At 42.3% G+C, this 26,740-nt stretch overlaps 1 protein-coding gene across 1 annotated transcript in view; it reads left to right on the plus strand.

The window, feature by feature from the left end:
- The window catches only part of trim71 (tripartite motif containing 71, E3 ubiquitin protein ligase), a 34,419-nt gene extending 18,957 nt beyond the window's left edge, over positions 1 to 15,462 (plus strand). The window contains exons 3-7 of the mRNA XM_054763370.1: positions 363 to 497; positions 7,679 to 7,921; positions 7,999 to 8,496; positions 8,931 to 9,071; positions 9,224 to 15,462. Of these exons, the coding sequence (XP_054619345.1) occupies positions 363 to 497; positions 7,679 to 7,921; positions 7,999 to 8,496; positions 8,931 to 9,071; positions 9,224 to 9,796 (1,590 nt within the window). The 3' untranslated portion in view covers positions 9,797 to 15,462. The remainder of the gene's footprint in view (positions 1 to 362; positions 498 to 7,678; positions 7,922 to 7,998; positions 8,497 to 8,930; positions 9,072 to 9,223) is intronic.
- Positions 15,463 to 26,740: the final 11,278 nt, after the last annotated feature.

The following is a 26,740-nucleotide window of genomic DNA, read 5'->3' on the forward strand; positions in this document are numbered from 1 at the left end:
TCTCTGCGCTTGTTGAGGTTGCTTACATTTATAATCATTTGTAATCATGGAAGTTGGTATTTGTGCTAAATTACTATTTCCTTTTCTCTTCCAAATAGTTTAAAAAGGGTGAGAAGTATTTGAGCAGATGTTTGGGCGTTCACCTCCAAGCCTTTCTTTTAATGCTTCCTTTAATAATTCCCTTCATCCTGTTTGCGAGTGTCATCTCTAACCCTGGTGAGCAATAACAGAGGCCAGGCTGCTCTCCTGCTGTGGAGTCGGAGCTTACAATGTGTCATTCTGTTCCAGCTCATCCCGACACAAATGTCCCCTTTTTTTATACAAGTCAGGTCACATCACAGTGTTGTTTCCCCCTCCTCCAGCTGAGCATGGAGAAGGTCCAGGCCATGGCGGAGCAGGTGGAGATCAAGGCTAAGGTGGTGCAGACCGAGGTGAAGGCCCTCGTCCTCAGACACAAGAAAGCGCTGGAAGAGAGAGAGTGTGAACTACTGTGGAAGGTAAACCTCTTCACATTTCCTCTGACTTTTGTCTTGAATTGGTCGTTGCTATCAGCTGCAGTGTTTTTGTCCTTGAGAAAGGTGGAGGTAAAGAAATTATTATTAGCGTGTAACATTTTCCTACTTCCATAGTACTAGCACTTGTACATTACATACTGTGGCAGGCGTTTTCAAAGTATGGCACAGTGAGCGTCCGGCTAGAGAATTTAATATGGCTGGGGCCTCCACTATCCCCTGAAAAAGTGTTTTTCTGAAGCATTTTTTAGTGGATTTTCTTTCTGTACACCGCGGACTGTTTTCTCGCCCACTGTAGGAACAAAAAATATATACAATTTTTTTAAACTCGTAAACATAACTGAAGTTAGCTTAGCTGGTTTGAAAATGTTTGTTTCTTTATTTTTCTTGTTGCTGCACGACCCTGAAGTCCCTGCCTCACACACCTCATGCATAGTTTAGTACAAATTAAAACATTTTGGTCTATTGTTTGCTTCTATTTTTCTGGTAAGTGTCTTTGAGTATCTTGAAAAGCCCTAGAAAAGTCCTAACTTAATAATTACTATTATATATATATATATATATATACACACACACACACACACACACATACACACTCTGCTCAAAAAAATTAGAGGAACACTTCAAAAACACATCAGATCTAAACTGGGGGGAAAAATGATCTTGAATGTCTTTCCTGATAATAAGTGGGTGATGTATTAGTAACAAAATGATGCCACATAATTTGATAGAAAGTCAAAGACATCCCAAAAATGAAAGTGAAAAAATGATGCAGCAGACTGGTCCATTTTGCCAAAATGTCATTGTAGCAACTCAAAATGATTCTCAGTAGTTTGTGTGGCCCCCACATGCTTGTACGCATGCCTGACAACGTCGGGGCATGCTCCTAATGAGACTACGGATGGTGTCCTGGGGGATCTCCTCCCAGATCTGGACCGGTGCATCAGTGAGCTCCTGGACAGTCTGAGGAGCAACACGGAGGCGCCGGATGGACCTAAACATAATGTCCTAGAGGTGTTCTATTGGGTTTAGGTCAGGTGAACGTGGGGGCCAGTCAATGGTATCAATTTTTTCATCCTCCAGGAACTACCTGCATACACTAGCCACGTGAGGTCCGGCATTGTCGTGGACCAGGGGGAACCCAGGTCTCACTGCACCAGCGTAGTTTCTGACAATGGGTCCAAGGATTTCATCCCGATACCTAATAGCAGTCAGGGTGCCGTTATCTAACCTGTAGAGGTCTGTGCATCCTTCCAGGGATATGCCTCCCCAGACCATCACTGACCCACCACCAAACCGGTCATGCTGAATGATGTTGCAGGCAGCATAACGTTCTCCACGGCATCTCCAGACCCTTTCACGCCTGTCGCATGTGCTCAGGTTGAACTTGCTCTCATCAGGGAAGAGCACAGGGCACCAGTGGTGTAGTTGCCAATTCTGGTGGTCTATGGCAAATGCCAATGAAGCTCTACGGTGCTGGGCAGTGAGCACAGAGCCCACTACAGGACGTCGGGCCCTCAGGCCACCCTCATGGAGCCTGTTTCTGATTGTTTGGTCAGAAACATTCACACCAGTGGCCTGCTGGAGGTCATTTTGTAGGGCTCTGGCAGTGCTGATCCTGTTCCTCTTTGCACAAAGGAGCAGATATCAATCCTGCTGAGGGTTGAAGGGCCTTCTACGGCCCTGTCCAGCTCTCCTGGAGTAACTACCTGTCTCCTGGAATCTCCTCCATGCGTCCAGGTACCGCAGTGATGCCCTGGTCCAGATCTGGGAGGAGATCCCCCAGGACACTACGGACACCATTCGTAGTCTCATTAGGAGCATGCCCCGACGTTGTCAGGCATGCGTACAAGCACGTGGGGGCCACACGAACTACTGAGAATCATTTTGAGTTGTTACAATGACATTTTAGCTAAATGGACCAGTGTGCTGCATCATTTTTTCACTTTCATTTTTGGGGTGTCTGTGATTTCCCCCCTCTATAGGGTGATCATTTTCATTTCTATCAAATTATGTGGCATCATTTTGTTACTAATACATCACCCACTTATTATCAGGAAAGATATTCAAGATCATTTTTCCCCCAGTTTAGTTCTGATGTGTTTTCGAAGTGTTCCTCTAATTTTTTTGAGCAGTATATATATATATATATATAAAATATAATTTTATAAATTATTTTATAAATTATTTTATAAATTATTTCTCACAAGATTAAAAAGTGACACAATTTCTCTTGCAGGAAAAAAAAACTGTCTCGTGGGCAGTAGGCGTGGGATGATGATGATAAATAAATTCATTATTCACACAATCAATGAAAATGAACTGGATAATTTTGCCCACCTCAATATTGCCACGTGCATGCATGTCTTCCGCCTCCAAACAGGCAGGAGGAGGATTCCCACTGTGCATGGGTTTCAGCACTGGTGCGTTGGTTCCATAGAACAACGACGTGAACGGAGTGAGCCCATTTTGCCAGTCATACAGTCCTTTTGTGTTGTGGGTGGAGGCAGAGAGTGCAGAGGAGTGTCATGTAGTAGAAATGAAATTAGTAGATTTCAATATATTCTTAAAAGTAACGTTCTCGCAGACCCAATCTCATTCATCGTCTCGTAAACTCAGTGTCTTCCTGACACCCCTAATTATTATTATTGGTACGATTTTTTTTTTTTAATTCTGTTTTTTTGGCCACAAGCAAAATGTTTTTGTTTGTCTAATTTCAAAATGCCTTTTTTGAACTTGAATATTCTGCATTTGGCATCCATCCATCCATCTTCTTCCGCCTATCTGAGATCAGGTCACGGTGCATTTGGCATGTAGATGGAAAAATGAATGAATGAATGAATGTGTGACATCCAGGACTAACTCCACTAGCAATTTACACGCTCGAGTGACACAAGCTGCCTATATAGCCTATGGTTATTGTGCCTTTTCCTGACATGACTTTCTTCAGCCTTCTTATTGGCTGAATGTGTTTTGTCGTACAGTTGGGAGTTATAGCTCAAATGACGGCCTGCATGAAACGCATTTTCATGCGGACATAAACACGTTGGAAATGGCTTTGATGTGGACATTGGAATTGGGGGAAAATATATATATATATTAATGTGGACATATTGAGTAATATTATATAAGTGACCTCGGTCTCACCTGCTCACAGCTGTGATGTATTTTTAGGTCAATGCAAGAAGGTTTCCCTTCCCCACAGTCCCACTTCAATCTTCTTTACTCTGCTACACGCCTCTGAACACACATATCACACCCTGCCTGGCAAAATCATGAGTCAACAATTGCACTTTCTCTTTTTTTCCTTCGTTTTCCCCCTCTTTTCTTTCCCTCTGTTAGTGAATCAACTGTCTGACTGAGTGTTACACATGTTGAAGTGAATTGTAGATTTTTCTGTCCTCTTGTAACTTTTAAATTTACGGTCACTTGTCAGTAAGATTTGCGATGCTCTGAGGTTTTCTCTGTCTGCTTGCTGAACTTTGAGGAATGCCGGCGAGAGCGTCAGGAATTCCAGTTGGGCCGATGAAAGCTGCATGTAAAGTAGAGACTGACAGTGGTTGCGTTTACATGCACAACAATAACACCAGTCTATTCTAGATTACATCACAAATTTACATGAAGGTGTTATTGACAAGCCCATTCGTGATCTAGTTGATTTGTGATAACGTCACACCACATTGTCATTTTTAAGTATCTCTTCATCCATCCGCACCCATTAAGGTTCTGTGCAATGGTGGGGATTAGGCTCCTCTCTTAGAGCACATGGATGTATTGATGGTCTTCACTGTGGCTGTAAATGTCACTTTTAATTCAATTTTATCTTTCAGCCATGAAAAAGATGTCAGGCTGAGCTCTGCTGCCATAAATTTTCAGATTTGTGTGTGTGTGTGTGTGTGAAACCTGAGAAGTCTGCAGGAGGACTGTGCTGATGTGTTCAAGATGAGAGCCTACTGCTTTCTATTATTGAATGTTAATTCTGGAAAAAAAACAAGCGTGTGATGTTTCTGTTTGGACTTCAAACTAGGAGCAAGAGTCCCCCATAGAACAACAGAATCCTCCTCGTTTAGATTTACAATCTTGTGAGGAAAAAATGAGCACACCCATGGTCACTGTAAATGACAAGTGTGGCGCCCCCTAAAAACATGTATAAGATATATAGAAAATATTGTAGCATACATGTAATACAAATATCCTCAGTTATCACAATCATTACATTTGGGCAATGACTTATGGACAGTTAGCTGCTCAGTAAGTAAGCTTGATACTTGATGGCGGCCATGTTTTTGGAACCAATTTTTCTCAAATTTTACAGACCAGTCCCCTACAAGTGTGTACCTGTGTGTGGTGATTTGGCTAAACCAAATAACACTACCATGTGGTGTTCTTGTCAGAAAAATAGCAGCACATGCAACACAGTAGGGGTGCATATTTTGACAAATGTTCATCCTTTTGTGTGCAGCGGTTCAGGAGTAGAAGCGTTACCTTACACAGACAAATACAGCCATGTGAAATGATACAGGGCATCCTGATATTAACAAATCAGTGATAGTGCTGCTTAAACATGCAGTAATTTAACGGATGCTGAACGCTTGTCGGCTTCATCAGCATGATGGCAGTCTTTCTGCTCCCCCACCATGGCAGTGCAGTAGCTCAGAGAGCGAGCATGAATCATTCGAGATGAGCGAGTCGGCTCGGCGGGGGCTTCCTGCCAGCCAGCGTGATGATGAGCCGCGCTGTCAGGAAAAACAAACCCGGGATGACGCTACAGTCACTTGTCATTGTGTTTCCTCGCTGCAGAGCTGTTAGACTCAACTGAGTCACTGCTGTGACTGGTGACGAATATGAAGGTTTTCTTTTATCAGAGTGGCTGCTCCTCTTCAGGGTATCTGTCACTAACAACAGGATTTGTCTTCACTTGACTATGAAGTGTAACTCTACCCTCACATGTGCAAATTGCACTTCTACTAGGGCTAATGTATAACAAAGGCCCCCCTTTTGGACTTTGAGTAGGGAGGGACTGCAAGGTCTCCCTTATATTAAACACGGTCATCCTATTGTGTAGAACTCTTTTTGTTGGGTGATGGTAAATAAAAGGCTCTCAGGTTCTCCCATCACCTTCGGCTCTTTGCCTTTTTTTTTTTTTTTTTTTTGGACTTTGATCTCATGGTAACACAAACGCATATGACACCTTTTTGCTTTCATACGCGATATGACCGTGATACCCCAACCTGGGAAACATTGAACCACAATGAAACACCCTGGTGTATTTGAGCCATATTCATATTCAACCAGATTTATGTTACCTAACAAATTCTACTCATATCATTGAGTTTGTCACATGGATTCTTAAATGACAGCAAAGTCACCCTGATAGGATGTACTATGTACATTGCTGCCATCCTGTGGGTGGACATCCTGTGTATGTCTGTTAGGTCCTTCTGTCAGAATAAAGGACCAGTGCCTATCAGAACACAATGAAGTGGTGAGTCAAATTCAAGTAAAAATAACATCTGAAGTTAGCGTACAATACAATACGGTGCACATCTTGTGTTATTAATACACAGTGTGAGTCCAACTGTGTTCTTAATGTATTTTTTATCACAAAACGTCCTTAGCTTCCAACCACGATGGCCCACTGTCTGTCATCGACGGTTGACTGTCAAAAATGTTAACACAAAAGACGTTTTTATAGCTTTACAATTATGGTTTTACATGCATAAAACAATTGTAAATGCATATAAATGACAAATGAAAGGTATAAATATATGGTTACTTTTTCCTTTGTTACTTTTTCCTTCATTGAAGACGTGGCTGTTCCCAAAGACACGATGTGTCAGCCAGACACAACACGGACACCACCATCCTGTATTGTCATGAGTTATTTCTGTAATTCAAATAAGTCAATAGTGTTTTTTACCTTCTTTATCAAAATGCTGGCACTTGCAACTTTCCTTGGTTATTGAGGTGGGAAACACTATTGAATTGAATTGAATTTAATTGAATTGAATTCAAGAAATGCTGTGACTCATGGTAGAACAGGAAGGTGGTGTCTGTGTGGTGTCTTGATGCCACATCGTGTCTTTGGGAACAGTCACATCAAGAATCACATCCTCAATGTAGGTAAAAGTAACCTCAAACGTTTATTTATCCCTTTTTTTTATCACCATGAATTGTTTACTGCATGTAAAGCTATAATTGTAAAAGTATAAAAACATGTTTGGCATGTTTGGCTTTCGGGAACAATTTTAATTTCATTCACATTATTTCTGATGGGAAAAATTGATTCCGTTTGCATCTGTTTCGGCCAGAGAGAGTCAGATCTTCTGGAATGAATTAACAACGCTAACCAAGGGTCCACTGTAGTTGTTGAACAACCTCTTCAGGAAGTCTGTTGTCTTACTTAAAAGCCCCATAGTATTTATCAATAATTTAAAATAAGTCTCAGAGGCCCTACAATAGTGTATTGAGAAGTCTTGCCCAAGATGTAGACCTGATGCTGGAATTTAGACATTGTAAAAGTGCTTTTAGTAAACCACAATGGAAATGGGGAACATGCTGGAGTGGGACAGGAGGACACAAACAGTAGCGTAGCTATGTGACCTACAGTGCTAACATTACACTCACATTTTAGTAGCAACATCACGCTAGGTTAGCCTATTTGCTGATGAGAACAAAAATGATTGAGCTTACAGTTCCCATGTCTGTGGCAGGCTGACAGATATTTGTTAGAGCTCCAGTCTTTATTTTAAGATGTGTTGAGAAGTCTTTCTTTCTTTCTTTCTCTCTTTCTCTCTTTCTTTCTTTCTTTCTTTCTTTCTTTCTCTCTCTCTCTCTCTCTCTCTCTCTCTCTCTCTCTCTCTCTCTCTCTCTCTCTCTCTCTCTCTCTCTCTCTCTCTCTCTCTCTCTCTCTCTCTCTCTCTCTCTCTCTTTCTTTTTTTTTTGCTTTTTTTTGTTGCAAAGCTGTTCTCTTCCAGTGGTGGGTGAATACACGGGGGTGGGTACATCTAACTCTGTGTGCGTCAGAGGCGGTGTCATGTCCATGACGAAGGAAGTGTTTTCGTCATGACGTCATGAAAACCTGGAACTTACTGTAATATGGAGCAAACATGCGAAAGTCCATTTTGCATTAACGTCTCCCCCCCCCCCCCCCCCCCCCCCCCCAGTTGGAGAAGATCCGTCAGGTGAAGGCAAAGTCGCTGTACCTGCAGGTGGAGAAACTGCACCAGAGTCTGACCAAGTTGGACAGCACCATCGCCGCCGTCAGCCAGGTGCTGGACGAGGGACGCCATATTGATGTACTGCTGGCGCGGGAGCGAATGCTCACCCAGATCCATGAGTTGAAAGCACTGAGGGGCCTGATGCAACCGCAGGAGGACGACCGCTTCATGTTCACACCTCCAGACCAGGTAGGATCTCCAATGTTATACTGTATTAGTACTGTGGCTGGTATTGATATGCTTATGTTTTTTTCAATCTCCAACAGGCTCTATACATAGCCATTCAGTCTATGGGCTTAATCAGCAGTGGAGCCTTTGCCCCAGTCACCAAAGCCCATGGCGATGGTCTCAAAAGTGCGCTTCGTGGCAAGCATGCATCCTTTACCGTGATCGGATACGACCACGATGGGGAGCCGCGTCTGTCCGGCGGGGACATGGTCTCCACAATAGTCATGTCTGTCGCCGACAGCACCCTGTCCGCCGCTGAGGTGACCGACCACCAGAATGGCTCGTACACAGTCAGCTACGTGGCCAAATGTGAGGGGGAGCACCTGGTGTCGGTGCTCGTGTGCAACCAGCACATCCAGGGCAGCCCCTTCAAGGTGTTTGTGAAATCGGGACGCAGTTACGGCTCCCTGGGCTCCCAAGTGTCCTCCTTCGGGTGCGAGGGCGAAGGTGATGGTCAGCTTTGTCGTCCCTGGGGAATCAGCGTGGACAAGGAGGGATATGTGGTGGTGGCGGACCGAAGCAACAACCGCATACAGGTATGGAGCACAGCCTTATACTTGGTAGTGGGGAGGGTGGGGGGTCCTTCTTAAGACTCCTCAGTGTGTTTATATTCACTCACATTTGGTCAAAAACTATTTAAGACTGGAGGCATGAAGTCACTTGATCCTCTGTGGCTGCAGAAGTATTTTAAAAGCTTACTACTTGACATAAATGGTCCTCACAGGTCTTCTGAAAAGCCTGACAAATGAACACCAGAGGGGAAGAGAAATATTTATGTAGCAGTGAGTCTGTCTTGTAGACATTTTGTAACTACAGTCCAAAACCTCTGGACAGTCTCAAGCTTATTGTAGTAAAACTAAACTTCATTAGTTAGGTTTTTTTGCTGCAGAGCAAGTGTATAATCTGAGTACCAGTAAGGAAACATTCATGGTGGATTAATAAATGACATGTTTTCCATGTTTCTCCTCAGATATTCAAGCCCTGTGGCGCATTCCACCACAAGTTTGGCTCTCTGGGTTCTCGGCCCGGTCAGTTCGACCGGCCAGCCGGGGTTGCATGTGACAGTCAGAGACGAATCATTGTGGCCGATAAGGACAATCACCGTGTGCAGGTATGAATGTGTGCTTTCAGGACTTCTAAACCACAGTGACAAATGTGCGAAGGAAAAGTGAATGTCCAAAAATGTCCAAACATGTACTCACACAAAGCTCCTCATGCTTTTCACTCCCCTGCATGTAAACAGCCATTTGCTTTCCCTGACAGGTGTTTACTTTTGAGGGCCAGTTCCTGCTGAAGTTTGGGGAAAAGGGGACCAAGAACGGGCAGTTCAACTATCCCTGGGATGTGGCTGTCAACTCTGAGGGTAAGATCTTGGTCTCCGACACCAGGAACCACCGTGTGCAGCTTTTTTCCCCCGACGGTTCTTTCCTCAACAAGTACGGCTTCGAGGGGGCTCTGTGGAAACACTTTGACTCCCCCAGAGGCGTGGCCTTCAACCACGAGGACCACCTGGTGGTGACCGACTTCAACAACCACCGGCTCCTGGTCATTCGGCCCGACTGCCAGTCTGCTCGCTTCCTGGGCTCCGAGGGCATCGGTAACGGTCAGTTTCTGAGGCCGCAGGGTGTCGCCGTGGACCAGGAGAACCGCATCATTGTGGCAGACTCACGCAACCATCGTGTGCAAGTCTTTGAGCCCAATGGAAACTTCTTATGCAAATTTGGAACGCAGGGGAGTGGCTTTGGACAGATGGATCGCCCCTCTGGAGTGGCCGTGACGCCGGACGGCGTAATCGTGGTTGTTGACTTCGGGAACAATCGGATCCTCAAGTTCTAGGAGAAAAAATAACAACATTCTCTCCCTCTGTTTTGCAATTTTATGAAGGAAATGGAGGCGAGAGAATGAATCAGAAAACTGACACAATGGGAGGAGAGCTGAAAGAGGATTAAGAGCAAGTTGACGAGAAGGGAAATTAGATGTTTTTTTTCCCACTCACACTGATATCATTCTGATGTATGTGGTATGTATTTCAAAGGGGACCTCTACAAATGGATAATCAATAGCAAAAAATGAGCCATTTTCCCTTCCTCATTCTCAGCTGCTCTTAGTTCTTTCAGGAATCTCTCCTCGAGTATCCTTCTCAGGGAATTTCTCACTTTTCTTGAAACCTTGTACCTCTCTGCTCCACACCTACCTCATTTGGCTCTTTATGAATGTACTCATAGTCACTGAGCAGAGGTTTATTATTAGTCCGTGAAGTTTTACAAAGAAGAAAAGTCTACCTCTATACTTTATTTAAGAGAGACACAAATATGGTTTTTTTGGCACAGGATTAATGGAATTCTTGCTGTGCATTTTTCCTTCTTTTTTTTTATGTGAGTTTCGTGAACCTCCTGAATGTTGTTGCTGAGACAATACTCAGACCGCTGTAGAGGCTGCATGATTCATTCAGTAGAAGGCTTTGCTAGGGTACAGTACAGTTGTCTTTTCATATTTACAGCATTTTTTTTGACCCCTTGAAGACTCTGCAGTGTTTGCATAGTCGTGACGGCCCAGCTACAAAAATCGATAGCTCAGGTTATAGTTGGGCTGATAAGAAATGATGAGCGCTTTTCAGGCCCTCCTTTTTAGCTTTACTGACTCACTCTTAGGAGTGGGTGCTGATTAGTTGCATTTATGGATGATAAATTACATCACACATGTTTTATTGTCCTTACCTCCCTGTTGCATCTCGTTGGACTGGATTTGTGTGGCATAAAGACCCAGCTATGAACCACGAGGATGCAAAGATTAGTATGCAAGGACCGCTTGATCTCTTCCGAAAGTGAGGACCTGTGGGACGCGTTTACTAAAATCAGGATCTATTAGTGATCTTAACGTAGAGATTTAATCATAGAGTTGAATGACACCTTTCCCCCCTGAGGAATGCTGTGTAACAAAAGCCTCAGAAGTAGACAGTCCAGAGGACAAAAATAATAACACCTCACTTTATAATCCTTTGGATGTATGTTGTGGTGGAAAAGCCACCCCTTTAAGGCGCATGGGCCACATCCAGTCCTGCGGAAGGATGTGAGCACAAAGCCTTGCCCACCCCAACTTATTTTTAACGCTTGGGTTTGTGGAGGCTTCTCCACACCCAGCGCTAGTATACCAATCCTCTAAAGATAGAGGTCTATAGACCAACTACTAGAGTCAACCAAAGTTAGAATATCTGCACAGGCTAACTATATATAAAACATTTGGCGATTTAAAAAGTCACGTCCTTCAATAATCATTGCTGGCATAACTCGTGGAGTTGTGTTGATAGTGCTGCCCTGACTGTGCTTGGAAAAAAAAGATCCTTTTTTTGTGTCCACCTAGAGAACCAAAGAGAACCCCCATTGCATTATGCGCCCCCTTAAACAAACCTCCAGCTCATTGCCCCCTCTTACGTAGAACAATTCATAGCACCCAGAAATACCCTTGTAGCCCATAAAAGTTGGATTCAATCTGTACCCCACTTAAATGCACTCGACAATTCATGTTCTGTTAACTGTTTTAGCAACAAACAAAAAAACAGTGGAAAGATTCACCGATGCTCGCTCTGCTATGAGGAGGGGACCACCTGTCTTCACATGATCTGGACAGACATTCTCAATGCACAATATCTCAAACCTTTCAGCAATCATTTTGTTACATCTTCTCAAGGGACAATACTATACAAATGAAGAATAGTCAGCGCTTGTATAGCAGTATAGATACACTATCCACTGAAAATGATCAAACATTCATTATCGGTCTTAAATAGCTGACAACACAACACCTCAGTGTGGGCACATTTAGTGGGAGCACCATCGTTAGCTAATCTTCTTGGACATGGAATTGACCAGAGCTGCACAGGTTATTACTGGAATCATCTTCCACTCATCCATGATGACGTCACTGTTGGAGCTGGCGGACGTCAGACACCTCTTGCACTCCTCCACCTTCCTTCCTTCTTTCCTTCCTTCCTTGGAGGTGTGTCTAGGCTCCTTATGTTGGAAAACCACCATGTGGTCCACTCTCCCAAGGGAGGGGATCATGCAGTGCTTTAGAATGTCACAGTGCATTTTGGAATTCGTGTTTCCCTTTTATGACTGCTATACAAGCTGTACGCTGACTACTCCAAAACATATTTCTATAGTACTGTCCTTTTTGAGAAGATTTACCACAATAAAAATGGTTGCTGAAATGAGATACTGTATATATCTGCTCAACCTCATCAGTGGTTATTTACCTCAACGTTGTTCACATTCATATACCTCAAACTACTTTTGAATACCTCATTTTTAGTTGTTTTTGTGTGTGTGTGTGTGTGTGTGTGTGTGTGTGTGTTTTCATGTAAGCATACCTCATCAGATGTTTATACATCACAAATATACCTCATTCTTTTGACTGGTGTGTTGCAGTACAGTGCATGTCCTGTCGTTCTAGGACCAAAGATTGTGGCACTGTTTTGAAACTTGTGTTGTGGTCCATCAGCAGCTTTTTGCTGCACAGTTACTTGCCTTTTTTTTTTTTTTTTTTTTTTTTTCAAGAAAAAAAAAATCCACAGAGAATCATCAAATATTTCCGAGGATAGCATAGTGCCAAAATGATCAGAGTTTTTTGCCAAGGACCACGCTGTTGTAGATGACAAAACGTGAGTGGACCATAATATCAGAGATACAAATGTTGAATCGGAGCAGCTGAGGATAAATCCTGCAGCTCTGATTGGATGCACTTACAAGGGCTGTGCCCCCATTGTTATCTTGAACTGGTAGATTGCGCTCGCAAGAGGGGGTGGAGGCGGGCGAGGGCGAAGACGCACAAGAATGACCTCAACTTTTTCAGCACAAGTTCCCAATATTTCTGCACACATCAACTCTGTGGCGCAAGCAGACGTGGAGAAAAAAAAAAAAAAGAAAAAAGAAGGATGGATGAGAGATGCACAGCAGCAGGGTTGTTTTCAGTATTAACTATTGCAAATGTTCATCCACGGCTGCATCCTTTTTTTGGAAACAAAGATTGCAGAATTCTATCTTTAAGATCTTTAGGTCTTCGCTCTTTAAGAGGGAAAAAAAAGTGTTTTAAAGCTTTTATTTGTTTTTGTTGCATGCTTTAAGAAGTCCTTATTATACCGGCGTCATTTTCAGATGGGTGTTGAAAGAAAGAAGAAATGGGCGGTGGGTAGCTGACTTTTTGGGATGTTTGTATCATGATATTTACCCAAAGATGAGTATGCGTGCACGAGATGGAATTAACCTTTTGGCCTTCTGGAGAGGCCCGGCAGAGCACAACCCGTTCAGCCGGTCATGCGATTCCTGACAAACAACGCAGGCCGCTTTTCAAAACCGACGCAGAAGGCCAGTGAGGGCTAAGGGAAGCTTTTAAAGCAGGGGTGTCCAAAGTGCAGCCCGGGGTCAGCAGCTAATTTTTTTATTAGTCCATATCGGCATATTCTAAAAATGCATTCATTATGAAAGAGATGCAGTGGAACCCGCTTAGATCGCCACTCGTCTGTGTCAGACAACACAAGTCACAGACCAGAAAGTGCCTGCATAAGGTGACGTCAACACGCGTCGACATTCGCTAAGCCACAACGTAACTACAGTCCAGTTACTCAGCATCATGCACACAGTGACTTCCTGTTAAGTGCAAAATAACCTTCCAAGTAAAGGCATGGCAGTATTTACCTGAATTTGACACCAATTTTTTTTTTTTTTTTTTTAGCCACAGAAAGAAAGATTTGGATGTGTACGAAAGCTTTCTTGGCATTGTTGTCAAGACATACAACAAAATTAGAGCAGCAGATGTTAGATAAGAGTGTAAAATATTTGAATGATGAGGTAGGATGATTGTGCACAAATCAGCCTTTTATTGGCATCTACAAAGCAGTCCTGTATATTTTATAGCAAGACACACTCCACACTTACTGTGGCCACCTGGACTTGGTGACACCTTCTCTCTTGGTCTGACTCCAACCAGCAGGCAAACAACACTGCCCCCTACAGCCCAACCCCTGAAACACAGCTCAGAACGCTACAATATCTTCCGGAAAAAAAGAATCAATATAAAATATGCACAAATGGAGGGAAATTGTTTATTATAGCTAGGTTTCTGTCCAAAGTCACAGAGTAAGCCATGGTTAGTTGGGTTTTTTGCTATGTCAGCTAGTCCGAGGGGTATCAAGATAAAGGCTCCATTGTATCTTAAGATATTACAGTCATTTGCTTTGTCACTCGAAACACAAAGCGAAGATGTACTTTTGTTCAGCTAGCTTAGCATGATCTTTGATGCACAAAATAGCCCCCACCTCCTTTCATGTTTGTGTTTGTGGCGCTTGGTGGAAAAAAGTTTGGACACCCCTGTCTTAAAGTTTCTGACCTCAACCCCGTCACTGTCATGTGGCAAGCAGTCCCCCCGGGCACAAAGCAGCTGCAGAAGTCCACTTCCTAATCTTTGCCAGAATCCAGGAAGTGAGGCGATGGCTACGGATCATGTGACTGGCCCTCGACCCTTGTGTTTCATTTCTGGCCTCTCGTGGCTTTTAAGAGGAAAAAAAAAGTCAAGCTGCACCGGGTGATGTGTGCAAGGTCGTAGACCTCCTTTTTAATGATTGTATACTCTTAAAAAAAACAACAAAAAAATATATATGGTTGGTGAAAATTTAGAAAGAAAAAAAAAGTTATCTCAGGTAGTGGTCGGCAGGCCTGTCCTGCTGGTGTCTCATCCTAATGTGTCCCTTAGAGTTAAGTAGATCCCAACACCTTCCGCTCCCCAATTCCAGTGATTAGTCTGATCTTTTTGTGTGTCCATTTACATATTTAGACAAATCTGCTTTTGATTAGTTTCCCCTTGATTATTTTCTTCTACAAAAAAGTACAAGTGCGACACACCGCTTGACGCTGGCTGGCCCTTTTAGAATGTATTTTGTGAAGAAAGGGGTCACGTGGCGTCTTGTCGATGCTCGCTCTAAACAACCTGCTGCCGGACGCAACACAACACACCCACACACCGTTGTATCTCAGTGTAAATGTCGCCACGCCAGCAATATATAGCGACCATTGGGCGTTGTGCTCATAAGCCAACGTCGGTGTTGGTCCAGCAGCGGGAGGCGTGGGGCGGACGTCGTGTTTGTGCGTCCAAACAGACATCCACTGAATGTAAAACCCCCCTCAACAGTCCAGGAGGCGGCACGAGTGGCTGTGGCCAGCTGAGTTTAGATGAGTGCTGCTGGCGCTTCCTCATCAGGGCCTCTGTGTGTGTGGGTGTGTGTGTGTGTGCTTGTGTGTACGTATGTATGTTTGCCTCTCTTCAACACACAGATTGTGCTGAGTGGAAGTGCAGATGTCAGGTCTTCAGTCTAAATAAGGCAAAGGAGACTATAATATTTTTTGGCCACTTGCTGCTCACGCTGCACTCTTTTAGACTTTAAACATTTCCTATGCAGTTTGGTTGGTTTGTGTTTACACTTCAATAAAGTTGTATTTCTTTGACTTCAACATGCCTCGCTGGTATTATTTATCACACCATCCTGCAATAAGTGGAACATATGTGCAAGTCCCTCGTTTTTCGCGGTTAATTGGGTCCAGACCCGATCACGATAAGTGAATTTCCGCAAAGTATGATTCAGTATTAGTAAATGGAATATTTTCGTAGTTAGAGCATACGATTTTTTTTTTTTTTTTTTTTTACCATTATTAGAGCTTTGCAGACTTGAAAGAACACACCTATAGTCACATTTACACTCCTATTATTTGTTTACATCACATTACTCAACTGTAATGCCCAGGCTACGGGATCACTGCAGGGACATTAGAGACAGCCGCCGCTAGCATAGCAAGCTACCGAGCTAACTACTTAGCCTCTCTAATTTACGTATGCTAAGTTTAAGAAAGTGTTTCATAAGGAGTGGGGAAGAAGACGAAGTAAGAAGCCAAAAGCTTATCACTTCCCCGCGGAATGTCGTGTAGGATATGCCGAGGCTGACGACGTGCAGTGTGAAGGTAATCTAACGTCATGTAACATTACTAAGGCATAGTGGCCAGAATACATGTTTATCAATATTTTATGACTAGTAATAGTCCATAGTCAACCACGAAACGGCGGTCATTTATTAATCCATTTTTTGAAAAACGCAATGTAACGAGGGACGACTGTAAAACAACAACATAGCTGACTACCTCAAATCAATTGTGTACCATTGTACAGAAAAGTAGACACTGGAAGTCATTAACATGACATTCCACTTCCACTTGCGTTCCGATGCCCGTTTTTTTGGAGGTAAAAAAAAAAATGTCCATTTTCCCAGATGCCTGGAACGCACCATTATTTGACTTTGGCTAAATGACACACACACAAAAACGTCCCTGGAAAACCAATATTAGAAATAAATTTGAACTACCTATATCCAGTGTTTCCTCACAGCAGTTGATGCTTACTAGTACCTGAGCGTTTGGGGACTATATAAATAATAAACACAAATAGAGCTAATATTTTAAATTTGACAGCAGCACTCTGCTGATCTTAATCATGTGCAGTTCTGTCAAGTTCTATATGACAGAACCATTATGTTTTTATGGCTGTACTACAAAAATTCTACTCAAAATCAGCTGTTTTTAGGATCGCTTTAATCAAAGAACCTGTAGTTGACAGTAAACACTTAAAGTAAACAGGAACACTGCTGTTTTTAAGGCTCTTCTGGAACATAAATCTAGTCACAGATTTATTTATTTGTCAGCTGCTTCTAAGGACCTCTTGCAAAAACATGAAAAATGATGTACTTGACAGAAACGCGCAGCTGTTTTTAAGGCGCTGCTGCAAAAAATGCCAATTAAAGATTGTTTAACAGGAACGCTGCTGGTTTAAGATTATAGTGCAGAAATGCAAGTCAAAGAGCCTCCATTTTACAGCTGTTTTCAGAGGTCACAGGGGGCACAGCTATTTTTGATACTACTGCAAAAAGTGCCAATCAGAGATCGTTCATTTAACAGGAGCGCTGTTGTTTTAAGGATGTACTGCCAAAACAGTAGTAAAGGTTTCTGTAGTTGAGGGAAATACTGCAAAATTGCAAGACAAAGATCCTCTATTTTACTGTTGTTTTTAGGGACATCATTCGAAAGGAAATAATCAATTTGATTTTTAAAGCGCCACACCAAAAGCAAATCATTGCCCCCCATATCAAAATTGGAGTGCTTTTATGACTCTACTTAAAAAAAAGCACGCTCTTGGACTCTTTACCGCCACCTGGTGGTGATTTTTTAGAAGCGCGTTATTTTGACTTCCAGTCCGTGCTAGTAGACAGGTCAGAGATCATATTAAAATTTAAAAAAGGATGCAGGTTGAATTTATACAACACATCTGAAATAATTTCTCACATCTTGGTGAGTTTATGTTGAGCATGTGGGGTCGGGTGGGGTGGGGGGGCGAGGGTTGAGCGTGGTTGTAGTTTCCCGCCTCTACCGCTGGATGTCAGTGTTGCTACATTGAGCAGTGGGATGACATGTTCAACATCATTGTGCCAAACTACATACAGTCATGATCTCTGTGGGTACTGTGGAGGTGCACAGATGCCCTGCTGTGTGCGTGTGTGTGCGCGTGTATGTGTCAAGTATGCATGCGTGTGCGCATAGCTCTCAGAGGAACTAATTAGCAGGAGCAGACTGGCTTCTGGATGCATGTTTGTAGTCCTCTGCTTAATTGTTTGCTTTTTCCTCAACAGGAAGCGACAATATGATCTAGGAGGTGAAAACCACCACAGTAGGACGTGTGTGACGGCCCTCAGACTGGGGGCTTGACGTGGTTCAGACGTAGAAAGTCGTGACGTGTAGGCCTCGATTGATGAGCGACACAAAAATAGAAGAACATGATCCATTTCCTCCTCTGGAGGAGAGGCACTGATTGCTTCTGTCTTGTATTTCAAACTCTTATTTTTCCAGTTCTGTCATGTTTACCATCCATGATCGCAAAGCTACTTTTTACGCACCGATTTGACTACGTTTTACCCATCGAGCCTCATGATTGGTTGCGTGACGTAGCACAAATGTGACTTTCAAGACCTTAAGAGAGGTATTATATGTTGTTTGTTATGGTGCTGTAAAACTGCACTCAGGATCAGGAATCCCGTAACGGCTTGTGGCACCACAAAAGAAGCACGTCTAAGTCCTCGGACTTGCAAAAGCTTTCCCAGTCTATTCTTTCACCTTTTTATTTACGGTAGTCTTTTTCTTGTTCCTTCCACTGTTCACTGGACTATCCAGTTGATCATGTGACAACGTCATTTCCTTCTCTTGCCTACCGCGCTGCTTAATAGGCGATGTGGTCTTTGTAGGGGTTTTCAAAGGCACCGCATTTCCAAGGCGTGAATTTTTTATGAAACTTAGGAAGATGGAGATCACCATAGCATGCTTCAGTCTGAGTTTGACTTTTGGTCTTGATCGACGTTCGCTGATAATGGATCGCTGGTACTTGAATTTCTGACAGTTGTTGGCTAATTCGGCACAGGGCGAACGGCCTAGTTTCTTATGCTCAAAACCGAAACAAAAACAAAAACCGGGGGCAAAATTTTGCCGAAAAACAAATCATACGAAAACTAGGGTTTGACTGTTGAAAGACATCTCTATTTCCTGATTTCCTGAGTGGAGATGCTGTTAGTACACGTGGCTCCTTCCTCATGGGAAGAAGCTGTTATGATGTTTGATGATGCTCTCACATGATCCTTCCATAGATGAATTCCGTCATGACATCTATCATCTTCCTGTCAGGGAGTCATGGCAACCAACCAATCATATCTCTCCTATCTTCGTGGTGGCCCTTTAACCCTCCAAATGTTGTCTTGGCTGACCTTGTCATCTCGATGCATCAGACAAGTCTATTAGACACACGTAGCTGAACGCTGCCGCCGATACAGCCGACGAGCGGATTGATAAAAAGCGACAGATGCATGATGGGAGCGATGGAGGAGCTCGTTGACCTCTTGCTCCCCGCTTTGTGCATCATCCGTCCCATGCAAGGACAAAATACATAAAATACGGTGCCTTCATGCGTAGCAGAAACAGGAGTTATGGGAGCCAAAAATAGCACTGTGAAATCTAATAAAAGGTGTTTCCAGCAAGGAAGACATGTCGAGGATTTAAAAAAATGTCATTCACATTTGTCACCTGACTAACAGAAGTTCAGAATGCAGAGGAAATCCAACCTTTATTGTGATAAGACCCGAAATAAACACAACAAATTTCAACAGGATCGGGTTCATTTTTACAAATTTTACCTTTGAACAAAAAGTTTCATACAGTATGTTAGAAGCACATAAGCAAGAAAAATAAATACTATAAAACGACAATAAGGCTTATGACATAATATATGATGTAACATATGGGCTTTTAGCTTGTTGGCTAGCGCAACTTAACTGTCATTCAGCAGGGATTTGTAGATGTCGGTTCCATCCCCGGCCTGGGTGCATGGCTGAACAGCGTTACAATGGCATAGTGTAACAAGAACGCAACATAACATCCATTTTCTATACCGCTTCTCCTCATTAGGGTGGCAGGGGTATGCTGGAGCCTATCCCAGCTGACTTCGGGCGACAGGCGGGGTACACCCTGGACTGGTCGCATATGGTAGCATAACAACAACATAAACATAACGTATAGCACAGTATAACAATAACATAACCTCATAGCAAAGCATAGCAAAGCCTATGGCATTACAAGAACGTAGCCTAACATAACATGTGATAGCATAGCATAGCATAAGAACATAGAATATCATAACGCATGATAGCATAGCTTAACATAACGAGAACATTGCATGACGACATAGCATAGCCTAGCAATGCATAACATAACACGAACATAGCATAATGACATAGCATAGCCTAGCATTGCATAACATAGCATAGGATAGCATAACGTATAACATAACAAAGCATAAAATAACATGGCATAACACATTAAACTAAGCCATTAGCACAGCATTGCGTAATGTGACGTAACAATGTATCGTAATAAAAATGTTTAAACGCACAACTAAATTACATCACCTAATCTCATTTTAAGGATGAGTTGCGTACATGTGATGTTACACAAACAATACGTTGATCATAATTATTCCAACGTGTTGTATCCTCGAAAAAGGATGAAATAAACAGTTGTTCTGTTTGTTTTCCTAAACCGTATCTGCTGTCCCCGTAGAGAGTAGTTTAATATCTGCATGTTTTCTCCCCTCATTTAAGCAGCCAATTTGTCATTCCCCAACTCTCTCTTCCCTCCGAAAAAGTCAGTGGAGCATAACGGCCGGGCTGCTTGCTGTCAATATGATAATTGTATTTACTCCTTTCTCTCCAATGGAAACGGCTGCGGGGAGTTGGACTCTTCTTGACGTAGAGAAAAAAAGCAGATTTCCCAAGTTACTGCAGGATGGAGAAGGTCAGCGCACAAACACACGCCGATATTACGCATTTATACACAGTATGTGCTGCTTGTGCTCCTAGCAGCCTTTATCTCCCACTCATTGATAGAATTTTCTGTTTGAGCAAACATGTGACGACAGCACATTGCTGCTGGTATCCACCTTGGTTTCATCTTTTCTCTTTCCTCTCTAATCGCTTGGACGTCACACAGGTCCTCGCATCTGTCCCAACAGGTTCACTGAGTCACAGCCGCCTCTTAAAGGTACATGTTTACTTTACTTTATACATTTCCAAACACAAGGAATGGAGCTTATCGTTAGAAGTATGTCAACCTGTATTATAGTCTAGTGATGCGTCATGCCAAAAACACGAAATGATTGAGTCTTTTTGATAAGACGTTATTGAGCCCATAAAGAGGGACATTTCATGTATTATAATCTTAATCATCATTTTCATCATATAGATAATATATACTGTAAAATAAAAACAATACATTATTTTTTTTTATACAAAATTAAATATTTTAGAATATTTTCACTATATTTTAGCTACACAAAAAACTCAATGTAAAATATACAAATCAAAGTAAAACTGCCGGGACTATATACATTGTGTGAATAAAACATGGAGGAGATAAATCTAAATGGATTAAACTTTTATTTTAATTACATTTAATTACACAAACTAATTATTATTTTTATTTTCAAATTTAGTTTGTCAACATTCCCCCGTATTAGGTGGAGAAATAATACCATTTCAGAAATAAATTCATATAATTTAATAGCAAGATTATAGGTGAATAAAAAATACGCAAAACAAAATGTATTTAGTAAAAAATATGTTATTTTTTTTAATCATAAGCAGCAATATACAAGAGCCGTATGAATTAAAAAACAATTAAAATACGCCTTCAGACAAAACAACTACCAAAAGCATGTTTGTAGATGACCACACCGTATTCCACCAGACATCATGTGTATTTGTGTTATGCATTTCAGTATAAAATCTCAGCGATTGTTCATCTGTCAAAGTGTTGACCTTATTTAGATGCAGGAGAGGGTCCGAATGCTGTAAACACAACACAGTACAAACTCCAACCACAATAACCTCGTTCCAATAAAACCTGGCGTGTGTGCCAGAACCCAGCGTTATTTCAAACGTGTAGGTCTACATGATATACTGCATCCTGGCACCGTAAATGATTCACAGCATGCGCATGTGTGCACAACATTTAAAGCATCATCTAATAATGAGATAAAGTCTGCCGTATCCCCGCTGGGATAATGAGCCCATCAATATCAATTAAGAACGGCAAACAGGCTACTTATCGGCCTTAGAGATCGCTCATCGATTAAGTGACAAGCAGGCGGTTAGTGAAACAAATGTCGTGGGGTGTTAGTTTGAGTGAGTCGATTGTCATTTTAATTGCTTGTCTTAATGAATGGGCGTTGACGACGCATGCCTACGGCTTTGCGCCACGTTGTGGGCAACCATCACCATCTTGAGAGGTGTTTCTAATATTACGCTAACCTTCGCAGCTGCACGAGAGAAGCAGAATGTTAGAAGCACCTCTCAGCAGTTCTGCAAAACGAACATATTGCTAGATTAACGCCTCTCTCCAAACGGGTGCATCATCATCTGTAAAAGGCCGACTTTTGGATGCAACACTTGTATTGGTGAATGCATTAAAGCTGGTAAAAGTTCACAGTCTGAGATTGTCTCTGCAAAGCTGTCATGCGCTACGTGAGACGCTTCTTCTCGGCGCCATCAAATATTGAGGAGGCCCCGCGTTAAAAATGCAGACTGTCCTCTGTTATGTCTCTGATCCTTCTAGTGACGGATCGCCTTTAAGGAGGCCAGACGGGAGGCGGCAGACACTTAAAGGTTCAGCGACGATCTTGATTGGAGCAGCTTTAATGTTGTCTCATAGTCGGTAAACATCCCTGCTTTTATGCTCCTTTTGGACATTTCACTTCATTGCGCTGAACCTGCCGGTTCACGCTGTCTCTATCCAATATGTCCGCACGCAGCAATGTAATGACTTGATCTCACTTCATTTCCGCTCTCTTTATTCCCAGCGTCTTCATCTCGGGCCTCTTGTTGAAATGTGCGTAATGAAGACCGTAGAGACTTCACAGGCGGGCATAAATGGAGGCTGAGTGACAGCCCGCTGCTGGGAAAGCGGTGGGTTCCAAAAAATAAAAGATGGATATTTGACGTGAACAGACTCTTTCAGGAGCTGTGAGGAAAGTAGATGCATTTTTTTAGTAGAAATAATAGTACCACAATAAAATATTCATAATAGTATCAGTTTTCCTACTCAAAGGTGCATACAATATCCGCATATTGTAGTACCAAAAAAAAGAAACACAGGCTGAATGCTGTAATGATAGCCTACGTTATAGATAACCATTTATTGTTTTTTTTTAACTCTGATAATGATTTGGAGTGCATGAGAAAGCGCAAAGAAACACGTAGCTCTCGTTGACCACGTGGCCTTTTACGAGCGAGCGTATGGCACGACACGGCAGCAACAGAACCAATGTTGTAATAGCGGTAAGGAGCAAACTGCTCAGCCAGCATTAATACGGCCGATGAGTTCACCGCCAACAACGGTATGGCAAGCGGAACACACGCATGAGTTTTACTTAAATACATTCGACATTTTAAAGCGCACGCAGAGATGGATAAAGCTGCTGGATGCGGAGAACTCATGATACTTCAATGCATCTTGTGGAGTTAGTAAAAACTACGTCGCGTTACTGCCAATGTTTTTTTTATGAATGCAAAACATCAAACCTAGTAGTAATTAAAAAAAAACATGTAATTTAAAATAAATACAGCAGTTCGAATACAATACAGTCAGCTCTATGAGATTCAAGATTCAAGAGAGTTTCATGAATGCAATACTATGCAACAAAGTATTAAAAAATAGAATAGATGTAAAACTAGTAAAGTGAATGGAGATAAAAATAGACATAATATAATCATATCAAATTGTAATAGATCTGTCATTTTCCAAAAACTAGGCTAGCAGTGACACATAGCCATTGTCCTCCAGTCCTACAGGGGGCGGTAATGAGCATATAAAGGCTTTGACAACTGCTTAACTGAATGATAAAAGAACGCTTGCTTGCAGTGTGTCTGCTTACATGAATTCATCCTAAGAATGAATCCATGCCTTCTCTTGACGTCAAGTCCTGTATTTTAATTCACATTCTCAGCGAGGTACGACTACCAAAAGCAAAAAAAAAAAAAAAAAAAAAAAAGGAAAGTATAATTTACTCATCATCTTCATTTCTAAACGGAGAGAGTGCGTCATACTTTATTTACTCAGCTCTGCAGCGAGGTTCCGTCTTGTTTGGATTATTTTGCTCGTCGGACGATAACGGCAGTTGATGTCATGGCGGAGCAAACTAATCAGACTGGTGCAGACGTTCTTAAAAGACTAATATGAGAACAGGTGCTCTCTCCACAGGTCCCATCTGCTTATCCAGACAGAAATAAGGCATATTCATCGTAATACACACTCACATTCAATAATCACATTGCTGCAAGTGTGTGTTTATGTGTGTGTTTGTATGTGTGTGTGTGTGTGTGAGGAAGCCTGAGTGTTGCCACAGCAGTGTGACTAACGTTTGTGTCAGCGCTGATTAGCCTCAATTAGTTTTGCATGGAGAGACGCATTGTTATGATCTCGATTTCTTAGCAGGATTACAATAACATATCAAAATTTGGTGTTAACCCAGATAAAAACGTGAATAATAGTGTCTATTTTCTATTTTCACTGTTTCCCCCCCACCCCCTGAATCAAATGGTAGAGCCGGGTCCATCTATATGCGTTATGTCATCCTCCATGATCCAGGGAGTAGCCAGTAGTGATGGAAATTTCGGCTCTTTTTAGAGAGCCGGTTGTTTTAGCTAACCTCACAAAAAAGAGCCGGCTCTTTCGGCTCCCAAGTGGCTCCTCAGATTTTTTTGTTGTCTTAAATTAATTTATCACCAAATTATGCGTATTGTGTACCGTATTCTCACGACCATAAGGCGCACTTAAAAGTCTTAAATTTTCAAAAAAATGGACGGGGCGCCTTATGTGTGCACCGACTTCCAAACTCTGTACATGTTGTTGTGTGACTTTGATGGGCGCACGATGAGCATTTCCTGCCGACACGCTGCTTATATAGAGGAAAGGCGGATGTGACTGAGGATAGCATGCGGATGTTAAAGGGGGAAGGGTGCCCGCGAAAGAGGATGCTAAAGGCACGCCCCCAGCTTTCGCAAAAGCCGGCATCATTTCAATGATGACAATGACGAGACGGAACCTGGGAACCTGGCGTGTTTGATGGAGAACTTGCCCAGCTGTTCATTTCGGATACAAAAGTTGAGGCCTTTGATGGTTTGGTGGATGAGGATTGATCAAAAAATAACGTGAGCACATTGTTAAATACTTCAATAAAGTACAACCGAACTCAGTGTTGCTCCGCTGCCTTTTTAAAAACATAGCATGCATGCATTCTACCGTATGTCTTAAGCTAGCATATGTTTTACATACCTGCCTGCGCCCAACGATACGGTGCGCCTTACGTATGTGTCTTATGGTCGCGAAAATGCAGTAAAATGAATTACTAATGTAAAAAATACATGATATCAAATGTTTATTATTTAAATGGATTTATTTAAACCTCGATGAGCAGCTACAAAAATATATTATAATTTTATATTATAAAATATAAAGACACATCTCAATAGACAAATTCGGTGAAAATATGACAAATCTCTTCATGCTAATTTTTCACCCCGCCCAACCCCCTGCACAGCGTGGGCACAGATCCGCCGCCACTCATCGTGACCAATGACATTCACCTTTAAACTAATCGGGTCCCAACTGGCTCCCGACAAAGCGAGCCGGCTCTTGTCATTCATTTGAAAAAGCCGGCTCTTACAGCCAATTTGTTCGCGACCGACACATGACTAGTAGCCAGCGAGCTAACAAATGAACAACCAAACGCACAATGGAAGCTTATCCGACTATTACAACACACACAGTAATCACACACAATTGTATTCATTTCTTTATTATTATTATGATTTCACGTCTAAAGAAATGCTTTTGTTATGATAAATGGCCACTTAAGTATGCTAATGAATGGTCTCCTCCTGTCAGTTAGTGTTCCTCAGTGGCATCCCTTCAACTTTCTCTCTGCGGACAGAGTGCGGCAGGAGTTTCATCCTTAATTGCCAAATTCATATCGCATGACTCCTCTCGCTCAGCTAATGAATTATCCCGTGGCAAAGAGAGAGCGATGGGGAGAGAGCTGCGTTCAAAGTCATTAAATGCACAGGCCGCTGCGGCCGAGTGTTCAACAAGTGTTCATAAAAGGAGGCCGAAAGATGACTGGCATTCATTTTCCGCGCCAACATTGGTGTGAGACGTTATTAGAAAAAATGTTGCTTATTCAAATGAGGGTAAAGGGACCAGCAGTGATGTAACATCACAGTCACAGCTTGCTGCACTCACACCTTCACTTGGCACGTACGACACAAAAACTACCATGCGACTAAAATTCAACAAAAGCAATTTAAACATGTAAAAATGAGGTATGCCTGAACAAGCTACCCGGAGCTGTATCAATCATTCTTTTACCGTTAATATTCAAATGTCCAATTAGAACAAGTTCTTGCAAAAAAAAGAATGGATTCTTCCTTGACTGGCCTTGATGTATCAAGGCAAAGATGTAAAGTATTTTTCTACAATTTTAACAAATTTCAGAGGTCTCATAATCGTGTGTTGGAAGTATAACCTTGATTCTGGAATTTAGACATTTTAAAAGTGCTTTTAGTAAGCCCTTTGGGGAACACGCTAATGCTGATGAGCTAATGTTTGTCCATGCCTCTCTCTGACAGAGCATGTGTCTCCAAGGAGCGCTATTGTGCACCTCGTAATAGATGCCATACATGACATACAGTGTAACAACGTAACGTTACGGTGTGGGGCAGGAGGACACAGACGTTAGCCACAATAGCGTAGCTGTGTGAGCTACTGTGCTAAAATGACACTCACATTTTAACAGCAACGTGTACAATAAAAGTGAGCGATGGTCCAACAACAAGCCAGATGTCGCCATTGTTACTACACACTACTACTACTACTACACAGGAAGCTAGATAGCTAGTCACCAGGGCCGTTGTAGTGACTGCACTGCAGCATGATGGTTATGTGCCATACCACTGATTTACTGTAGTTTTTATCAATTCAGGCTGGTGTCGGTGATACCGAACAGATGCTGATACTTTTCAAATTCACCTAATGTGTCTGGTAAATTTAAAAAAGTAGTGCATTTCATATTATGGCATAAGTAATACAGGTGATT

Source organism: Dunckerocampus dactyliophorus, chromosome 20 (assembly GCF_027744805.1).
Source record: "Dunckerocampus dactyliophorus isolate RoL2022-P2 chromosome 20, RoL_Ddac_1.1, whole genome shotgun sequence".
Taxonomy (NCBI): Eukaryota; Metazoa; Chordata; class Actinopteri; order Syngnathiformes; family Syngnathidae; genus Dunckerocampus; species Dunckerocampus dactyliophorus.